Source organism: Gossypium raimondii, chromosome 3, assembly GCF_025698545.1.
Source record: "Gossypium raimondii isolate GPD5lz chromosome 3, ASM2569854v1, whole genome shotgun sequence".
Classification (NCBI taxonomy): Eukaryota; Viridiplantae; Streptophyta; class Magnoliopsida; order Malvales; family Malvaceae; genus Gossypium; species Gossypium raimondii.
The window spans coordinates 59,031,517-59,041,883 of record NC_068567.1 but is presented as its reverse complement, the minus strand read 5'-3'; the positions used below and the strand labels follow the sequence as shown (position 1 = coordinate 59,041,883).

General features: G+C 34.8%; 1 protein-coding gene and 1 long non-coding RNA gene across 2 annotated transcripts; one reads left to right on the top strand and one right to left on the bottom strand.

Annotated features, from left to right (window-relative positions):
- The first annotated feature begins 617 nt into the window (after positions 1-617).
- Positions 618-2,032, top strand: LOC105795052 (uncharacterized). The gene is made up of 2 exons (XR_001134184.2): positions 618-915; positions 1,742-2,032. It is a non-coding gene; the product is annotated as an uncharacterized LOC105795052 (long non-coding RNA).
- LOC105795051 (BRASSINOSTEROID INSENSITIVE 1-associated receptor kinase 1) lies at positions 2,000-9,356 on the bottom strand. Its single transcript, XM_012624504.2, has 11 exons — positions 8,865-9,356; positions 7,623-7,755; positions 7,467-7,538; positions 6,707-6,850; positions 5,176-5,247; positions 5,008-5,079; positions 4,796-4,872; positions 4,225-4,353; positions 3,801-4,142; positions 3,054-3,448; positions 2,000-2,684 (listed from the first exon to the last, which is right to left on the bottom strand). The coding sequence occupies exons 1-11, from the start codon at positions 8,956-8,958 to the stop codon at positions 2,352-2,354; spliced, it is 1,863 nt and encodes a 620-aa protein (XP_012479958.1). The 5' UTR covers positions 8,959-9,356; the 3' UTR covers positions 2,000-2,351.
- Between the last annotated feature and the right edge of the window lie 1,011 nt (positions 9,357-10,367).

Genomic DNA, 10,367 nt, shown 5'->3' with positions numbered 1-10,367 from the left:
CTGCGGCTGTGCATGATGCACCTATCAAAGAGATGGCTTGGGACCCTGAAATTAGTTTGTTAGTCACAGGAAGATGGGTCAAGACATTGAAGTGAGTCAAATATTGCATATCTGTATGAATTAATAGTTTAAATGCTTCTGAAAGTTTTCCACTTGTTGATTAGTAAGTGGCTATTTCCTCTGGAACTCTGTTATAACTTATATGGCCTTTTCTTTATGCTGATATATTGATGTCTTTTACAATCACACTCTTGGGCTTTATTTGGTTGGTAGGAAAAAGAAGGGGTAAGGAAGGCATTTTCTTTTTACATGAATTTCCTACTTACAGTGAAGCATCCTCTCACGGTTGTTGTCACATTACATAGAAATTTGAAAAATCTTCAACTTATCGCATTTGCATGTAAGGTTTTGTTACTTTCTAGGTCCGTATATCTCACTTCACGCTAACTCTCTATACTAGCTGTATATGTTTAAGCAGAGTTATTTGCAGTGATTATTTCGTGTTTGTCATTTTCATTGCATTGGAAATAAAGGAATAAAATGACATGAAATCAAGGGACCTCCAATAGATATCTGTCTCATCTGCGGAATAATCAATGTCACCACGCCATCTATTTTTTGGTGACCTGCATAACTACCTTATGGTAGTTGTAGTAATTTATATGCTATATAAAGCTTGGATCTTCACAACTTAACACCAAATATTTCATGGACCTAAAAAGTATCGCCATGTTACTGATGATTTGTTTTCTTTTTTCCCGAAATGGCATTTATATATTTTTATTTTGCCTTATGCTTTGATTCTAAGGTTTTTATTTTCTTCCTTTCAAATGCAAACAGAGCACAAGAGGTGTTTGCTGCCGTCTCAGATCTGCAAGGCTTCTTGGTCTGCATCAAAACCTATTTATCATAATGGTACTCTGCTTTGATTTGTGCCTTTATTTTTAACATTTAATTTTGAACTTTGTCATTTTTCTTATGAGGTCCAAATATTAGTAAAATATTCTGCTTGGAAATATGCTAAACACATATATGATAAATTGGATGAATTGGATTTACGGATACTTCAATTTTACACTTTATTGGTAACTAATCTCATAGGCAATTGTATGTTGTTGACATCAGTGGGTTTTCTTTGATTTCTCTTGTTTTGCATATGATTTAGTGTAAAATTGAAGTATCCGTAAATCCAATTCATCCAATTTTTATTTTCTCAAGGCATATGTAACATCCTGAGTTTTAGCAGAACTTTTTGTTTATGCAAGTTCCCATTATAATTTATTGGGGTGGCTATCAACTGAAACTAATTCTTTTCAAGTTTTCTAGATATTGTATGTGAAAATAATACCAAATTGAAAGTGCAGCATACTTTTTCGTCTTAGAAAATAAAGGTGTTGGGGTTTTATGGGTCCTGATAATTTTAAAAGCCAATGCTCGAGTTATTTGGTGTTGGTACTTACCTAGCTAAGGAAGTTTTTGGTGCTTGTTTATTATGCTAATTCTGGTGTTTAGGTGTTGCCTTTATCTGTATGTCATTTGGATGGTTCATTTACTGATGAAAGTTATTAAGTAAATCCTTAAAATATGAATTCAATTGCCTTCAGTTCCAGTCCTCGGGTTTAGTGAGGCATTAGTAACTTATAAAGGAGAGCAAAATGGAATTTTGGCTGTGAGCTTGTTCTGTAAGTTCCTTTTCTCCCATATTAAGCTGACAATTTATCAAAATGTGATCTCATCTCAGGCCAGGTGTAGTCAGCCTAGGCCGTGCAGCACATTCAATTATGGTGGTTTCCCTATTACGACGGCAAATCCCTCCATCTCCCAGAGTCTCTTCTGTTCTTAATGCCATTAGTATTTAAGCAAAGATGTTAGCATTGATCTGTATATCCCTGTACAGATATCGTGTTAAATAGATACATCAGACTTTTTATAGACTCTATTGTAGATATTGAATTTTGTCCCAGTAAATAATATAAGAAATGATGGGAGGAAAAAAAAGTTATGTGGTGAATGGATTTTTACTGTTTTTATTCATGTAAACAGTCTTTACTAACGGTTTCAGTACACAAAAACATGGGGGGGGGGGGTTTGTACTTTTGTTTTTTTTGCTAGCACACCTAATAATGTTTTCTTGACTCTTCAGTTGGCAAGGCAACCCTATAAAAGTTACAACGCCAAGAGTAAACAACTCCGTACGAGTAAATATAAATTACAACAGGATCAATGGGGGGAGGGGGCGAAAAAAAGAAAAAATGGAACTATATGCACAAATGTGAACAATGAGGAGTCCAAAACAACAGAACAAGGTGTTGCACAAGACCCTTTGTAATTGCATTTTTGCAGCGAGCGGGTCATCTAGGACCAGATAACTCATCGGGAGGGATGTGTGATGTCGAGTCGGCAATAATCCAATTAGCATTCGGTTGGTGGTGGTTATAGTGGTGGGCTTGGTTGAACTCTTGACGAACCATTTCCTCTTTCTGCCACTCTTCCCATCTTTCAGCCAACCCGTCACCTTCCAGCATCCTAACCACTTCAGACATCTTTGGTCGTTCCATTGGGGTACCTTGAGTGCACAACAGAGCCACCTGGATTAGCTGCTCCACTTCTTCGTCTATGTAATTACCATTCAGATCTGAATCCACCAGCGTTTCCAACTTCCTTTCTTTTAGAAGTCCTTTTACCTGAAATTTCAGCATTGCCATCAACTTTACCAAAATAGAAACAAGAACCATTTGCACTTCGTATAATTACCATATCAACAAATTTTAACAACTGTTTCTCTATATATGTGTATATATTCCTTTTTCCACCTTTATCTTCATCTTGCAGGGAAAATATTGTCAAGTTTCAAGTCTATTTTTCTGCTTTTGCATTCACCTTACAGGGAAAAATAAAGTTTAAGTCTTGGCACTATAATGGTGGTTCTGCTATATACTTAGTTTAATGTTTTTAGCCAACCAAGTGGAGCCAGAATTAAATAATTCCAACACTAGACAAGAACGGAAAAAATCGAACTTTGAAGACATGCATAATAGGAAGATGGAACGTACCCAATCAAGCAACATGACATCATCATCATTTGCAAGCCGAGCAAGATCAAAAGCCCTCTGTCCTGTAATGAGTTCGAGAAGCATAACACCATAACCGAAAACATCAGTTTTCTCTGATGATTTTCCAGTTGATAGGTACTCGGGAGCTATATGACCAATTGTGCCACGAACAGCAGTTGTGACATGAGTATCTTTGTAGTCCATCAGTTTGGCAAGCCCAAAGTCACCGACAACTGCTTCAAATTCTTCATCCAACAATATGTTTGCAGCCTTCACATCACGGTGGATAATCTTAGGGTCACAATGATCATGCAAATATGCGAGCCCCCTTGCAGCTCCAAGTGCAATCCGTTTCCTTATAGCCCAATCAAGTGCTGGTTGAAACTCCGAACGCTCTAGAGAATGTAAAAACCAGATCAATATGGTCCATTCTAACAAGAAGAGTGGATTCCATGAATTTCTCAAAATATTCCACTTGGATTTCATGACAATCCGCACTTAGCAAAATGTAAATTTATCAAACAAAAGATAAAATGTCTTAAAACAAGATTACAACATGTGATGGTATTTTAAATTTCATTTCGCAGTGAAGAAGCAAGAAAGCAGATATTGATAATTGAAGCTCTCACAGCTAAAGTAATTGAAGTTGGAAATAAACTTGTAACCAAAACAACACATAAAGAAAAGGCATTGGAGAAACAGGAAAGATACGACTAAAGAAATAAACAAGGAGACAACATCTTGTACCTCTTAAACAAGATGCAACACTACCATTAACCATAAAGGGGTAGACTAGCAGCCGTTCTGTAGGGGTCATGCAAAATCCACGAAGACGTAGTAGATTCCTATGGACAGCCATGCTTATCATTTCTACTTCTGTTTGGAACTGCAGCTCTCCACCTTGAGTACGCTCCTCTTTCAGTCTTTTTACTGCCACTAGAGAACCATCAGCTAAACGACCTTTATAAACTTTACCAAAACCTCCTCTACCCAGGATGTTTTTGTTGCTAAAATTATCCGTTGCCACTTGCAGTTCACGCAAGGAAAACCTTTTAAGTTGCCCCAAATGAACTTCTGGGTCCTCCTCAGCTATAAAGGAAAAAAAAAAGAGTGAATGCATACACACAAAGGAGTAATATTAATTAAAACTATAAGTTGAAAAATCTCTAACCAGGTACATCAAAGAAATGATCCGGTGCCTTCCTTTTTCGCCACAAAGCAAGCACAATTGCAGGAGCAGCAAACAGCAGGGCAGCACCAGCAGCAACCCCTCCAGCAATGGCACCAGTGGAACTAATACCTGCCAGCATGAAGAATATATATTATAGACAGTCAGTAAACCTGTATTAAGAATATTATAGTTATCAACATTTTCAGCTGGTACAAACCAATTCAGCAGGCAACATTTAAATTGAGTGAACTTGTGGACTGGGGGATCAGACAATACTCTAGCTCAATAAGGAACCAAAAACCAGTCTTAAGTCCCATCATCATCAGATTTAGATCTGAAAGGGTACCTTCTTAGAAACGATTTAGATGCAAGAGAGTTCCGGATCAACAACAACAATTCTTTGTGTTACCGAGATGTGGTAACACCAAAACAGTTGTCAATACAACAATTCCGAGGAATATCTCGAGAAATAATATATATATAAGGAGGCCCTAAATTTAGGCACATTTTTTAGATTTGTTAGCAGTGATAAATAATAAGAATAACAATAACAATAAATTCGAGAACAAACCTGATTGAGCTGGAGGTGTAGGTGGGATAGGAGGTGGTGGAGCAGGTGGAGGATTATTGAGTTTATTATTGGCAAAACTGTTAGACAGAAAGATGCAGCAAATCAAGAGAAGGGCATGAGAGTATTAATTATGAATAATGGTAACAAGTAGGGGGGTTGGGTCAGGAGTTAGGAGTTAAGAGGGTGGGAGCAAAATGAGAGAGCAGAGAAACCTGATAGGAGTGAATAGTGAAAAGGAACCATTAACTGGAACATCTCCTACTAGGCCATTGTTTGAAAGATCCCTGCACCACACATAATATAACATACAACTCCATTAAACCTATTCTTGACACTAAGCTTAAACAGCTAATGATGAGAAAAATTCTAACAACACTCACAGCACTTGCAGTGTGTCAATAGTAGTTAAGGACAAAGGAATTGTTCCTACCAATGAGTTGTTGTTGAGACGCCTAATCCACAGAAAGTGAAAGCATCAATTAATTTGCACAAGGATAAGATGGATAGATATTTAACTGGTAAAAATCGGTAAAAATCATGCATAAAGGAACAGTTTAGCACCGTCTGTGTGTATATATAAATTTTTTTTTTTGGGGGGGGGGGGCGGCGATGTGTGCAAAAAAGGCTACTGCTCAGTGAAACTGTTTCAGTATGGTGCGATTGGTTCATCGCACTCAAAGCACCCCTAGTCCAGTGACTTTTATGGAACAAAACCACGTGACGTAAAAAGCTTATGCTCCAGTTGCTAGTAATGATGGACTTTGACCTTGGATCTTAACAATCACACTCACATCTGGTGTATGGTGGGCATCACACTCCTACCCACTGTGATGCCCAGTGCAAAAAAGTCTACTGCTCAGGGAAATTGTTTCAATATGGTTCATCTCACTCAAAGCACCACTGGTCCAGTGACTTTTGTGGACTAAAACCATGTGATGTAAAAAGCTTATGCTCCAGTTGCCAGTAATGATGAACTTCGACCTTTATATGGATCTTAACAATCACACTCACATCTGATGTAGGATGGGCATCACACTCCCACCCACTCAACCAGAGTGCGGACATTAGATGTAGGTCTTTTAGATGGTATGAGAGCATGTGCTAACCTGATTTCAGCCTTCAAACCAGGCATCACACAGTGCTAAGCAAAGGAGATTGTCAATGGTAGTTCTAGGTTTTTATTCCCAATGTAATAATTTTAGGAATCCTAGTCCAATTATGATTAGCCAAGTCTATACCCATACACAATTATCCCTTCTTCAGATTTAGTAGAATTCCGTAATGACACATGCTGATAAGTTCTTTGAGAACTCTAAAGTTGTGAAACTGTTAAGCAAAATCAAAAGATAAAAAGCAACATCATAATTGAATTCAATGGACAAATAGTTGAAATGTGATACCAATTATTATAATATAATTGGTCTCTATAGAAGCAGAATCACACATTTTGTCATCCAAATGAGTCATAATTTGCTTTTGACTCTAAACACACTTTTTGTTTTTTCATTCTTACAAGATAATAGAAAAAATACAAACCAAACAGACCTAAACGAATCCTTCTTCTATCCATATTGCTAAAATGTTCACTGTGTTGGAGGGAAGGATTAACAGACACGAAATAGCTTTCACTATCCCAATAGGCTTACCTCCTATCTACTCTCTCTGTATGACCCAACCTACTAATACCAACATTTAACATGCATAGGACGAGAAGGAAATTCTCATAACTACCTAAACTATAAATAAGCATACACGTTTTTAATAATAAAACCATTGAAAAGTCCAGTTTAGCTAGCAATATCCCAATGCATATAACCTTCTATAAATACTAAACAAATATTTCTAAAAAGCAAGGGCACACAAAAAAAATTGATAAAATTAGCCACATGAAAATGTAAAATGAGTTCGTACAAGAAACGGAGTTTTTTAAGCTGGCCCAGAGTAGTCGGGATGTCTCCAGTTAATTTATTCAAGTAAAGATCCAAGCTCACCAATTCCGTCAAATTCCCCAGCTCGTCTGGGATCATCCCAGATATGTTATTACTATAAAGCTCCCTGTTATTTTAAAAAAAAAAATTGATTAGTACTTCTTGGACAAAAAAGTTCAATCATAGCACATATCCAAGTAACTTTATACGGAACATGCAACTAAATCCAATGGAATACAAGCATCTTAAAGATTAAGATGGAAAAACAAATAAACAGAAAAAAAAGCATGGAAAATCAGTGCTTACAACCATGTCTACTTTTCCTACGGTGGATGCATTGTTGTCAGGGCGCAGAACCAAGCACAAAGGTACAGCGCCAGATAAAGTTATGACCTCAAAACTCTCAAGCAAGGTCCTTGCACCTTGAATAGGGGTTCTAACATCTAGAGTGTACCTTGTGCCCTTGAGGAGTACTTGAAACTTTGAGTTTAAATCAGGCATTCTAGAAAGTTTTGTTTATTTGATTTTACACAGTTATGAATTTAAGAAAAATTATTCCAAATGAAACCTATCTCACAGGAAATTATCTAAAGGGAGTCCTAATCAATCAAGAATGTAATTAACTATTTGGCAATGCATGCAGATACTCTGATTTTCCTTTCTTTATTCATCTTTTTCCGCTTAAAATAATTATAATAATCCAGGGCAGCATGTATTCACCAAGTTCAGTATCATCAACTTACAAATACTGCAAATTTGGAAGTGACCCGAGCTGTGGAACCAGTTGACCAGTGAGATTTGCATTCCCAAGATCACTAAATTCACGAAAGGGTAAACATTTAATATTGTGAAACTAGGAACTCAAATTACAACAATAACAGTAGCAAAAGTAAACTTACACTCTTGTTACACTATTTTCACTATTACATGTAACATGAAACCATGTGCAAGGATTAACAAGGGTTGGGTCCCAACTTTGTAACACATTATTAGGGTCAGCCATATTGGTCTTCAATGCATTCAAAGCATCACCTGTTTCATAAAAAACAAAGCAATGGATCATTGGAGGCTGCAAAACATCAACCAGCATATATATCTTCTGATAAAATATAGCTACTATAGGAACGTGAAGAACTTTCTTAATTACTGTAACTACTTGTGAATCAAAGAAGTGTGTTTCTCATATTTGAAACAGCCAGGGACTTCAAAAAGGAATAAGGGTAAAGAACATTTCAGAAAAACTCCAATGCAAAAAAAGCCATATGATAAAACCAGTTCAGGAGGGGGGGGTGCATGGCACCCCTTGCATCTCCAAAATTGTTCTTATTCCATTTTCTTCAGTCTAGTCGCCCCCTCGTTGATTTGATCAATTTGTTTATAAATGATTGAACACTTTCAAATCATGCACTCAGTACTAATGACTTCTAGTAATTATTCAACAACTGTGTTTGTTTTTGGTTGATTTAAGCGCTAATTGTGTACAATTTAGTACTCATAAAACTTATTTCTACATTAATTACGTGATATTTTCATAAATATACATTCTTAATTTTCATATAATTACTTTTCCTTGTAGCATGCATATTATTATAAAATATATGTTAAGTATTTATAGTTACTGCTATCAGAAAAAGTACATATAGTTGCTAGTTTTCAATATTATTATATATACTTCAATTTTCTAGCTTAAGGCTTCTTGATCCCTAATTTTGATTCCTTGCTACCTCCCTGAAATATTGAGAAGGACAAAAACTTCAACATAACTTGCAAGGTCCAACACATGAAAATAAACTTCACAGACGTCAGGCATTGGTGAAGACAATTAGACAAAGCATTGGTTTACTACACCAAACTGAGTATCAAAATCGAGAATCAGAATGTAAATTATATCCAAAAATCTCGAAGAAAAATCATTAAGAAGCGTGCAACTATGCCTACAGTGAAATCAAGTAGCACACTGAAGCTAATTGAAATTTGAAACAAGAAGTCAACCTTATTCCACTAATAAACCAATCAAATAGCTACTAAACTGAAAACCTTCTAATCTCGACCTATAAACAATAATTCCATTTTTAAAAAATCGGAAAACAAAATTAAATGAATAAAAGAGGAAAAAAAGAGAGAAAATAGTGATAACAAACCTTCGGCATTTCCAGCAACTCTGAAAGCCAAATCCAACACGAAAATCAACCATAAACAGAAGGAAATCAATCGCCGCGTCATATTTTCCTTCATTTTTGCCTACTTTTGATTTCAAAGAGCTAAATCCCCAAATTCATCATCAATCATCCAGTTGACGAATCGCGGAACCATCAAGTCAGTCTAAAACGAACATCACAAATCACACACATATCGGCCGTTGACCGAATCAACGAGCAAATAATTCAAAAAAGAAAAGAAAACAACACGATACACTTTGAAAAAGACTCTTCTATAATCTAAATCCAAAAGAGAGAATAGAAAATGTTCAAGATTCTAGCAAAATTCTTAATTCTATTTCTCTCACTTAGCTTCTACAAGGTAATTATGCCCTTCTTCTTCTTCTTCTTTTGTGCAGTGTTTTGGGGCAAATTGAAGAGAAAGAGGGAGAGAGAGAAAATTATGTTGTGTTTGGTAAGGGGAAAGAAAAGAAAGGAAGAATCGGAGTTATTTTTATTTTTTTCTTTTATTTTTCAACTATGAAAAATACTTTTTTAAAGAAAATTATGAAAAAAAATATTATAGTAGAGTGGGTTTTTCTAACATTTTTGTTTGGCTTAGTCAAAGTAGCATTAAGTCAGCAAAATGTGATTTCAGGGAGAATTAAAAAATTTACTAATTACGTTATTATTACATTATGATTAATATTATTATTAGAGATTTATTTGAGAAATATACAGCTTAATGAAATGAAAAAAAAAAAAAGGGCATTAATAGGAAAAGCGGAGGCCGGTCAAACACGCACGCTTCAAAACAACTGGTCCCCACCGTTTGTTCGTTTCTTTCCTTCTTTTCTTATATTTAAAATCTATGTTAATTTTGGTATATTATTGTATTTGCATGTTGTCTTTGATCGCCTAACTTGGGATGAAGAAAAAAAATATAGGACTAATTGCACAAAGATTCAAATTTTAAATGTTTTAATTGAATTTTATCTATTAATCAGATTCAGTTTAATGTTAATTTAATTATTAAATGTTAGTTAGTATTTATAGTAAAGTAACACATAATTATAAATTTAGCTTTTAACAATTTTTTGTCACTTTAATTTTATTTTTATCAATTTAATCCTCAAATTTTAAATTTTAATCAATTTGCTTTTTGTTAAATATAAAAGATGATTAAATTATTAAAATTTTAACAGAAGCACTTCGCATGATAATTTAAAAGTCTAAATTATTTGTTCAATAAGTACAAACGTGTTTTAAATATATTTTATATCAAAACTAAGATATTTAATGCCCAAGCTCACGGTTCAACTAACAAAACAACTTAATTAATATAATATTGCTATTTGATAACTTAATTATAATCATTTTAAATTGAAAGATCAATTTGAAATTTATACCACAATTATGAACATTTAAGGAATTTAACTGAAAATTTTATAAAGCTATGAATTTTTTTTTAAATAATTGCATTCCTAAAAAAAAAGGTTGAATTCA

What these genes read in the sequence shown, in the direction of transcription:
- LOC105795051 (XM_012624504.2), bottom strand. Translation starts at nt 8,958, where the DNA reads ATGAAGGAAAATATGACGCGGCGATTGATTTCCTTCTGTTTATGGTTG. An exon ending in AGTTGCTGGAAATGCCGAAG is followed by an intron (nt 7,756 to 8,864) that starts GTTTGTTATCAC and finishes TTTATGAAACAG; the next exon opens with GTGATGCTTTGAATGCATTG. An exon ending in CTTAAAAAACTCCGTTTCTT is followed by an intron (nt 5,248 to 6,706) that starts GTACGAACTCAT and finishes TCTGTGGATTAG; the next exon opens with GCGTCTCAACAACAACTCAT.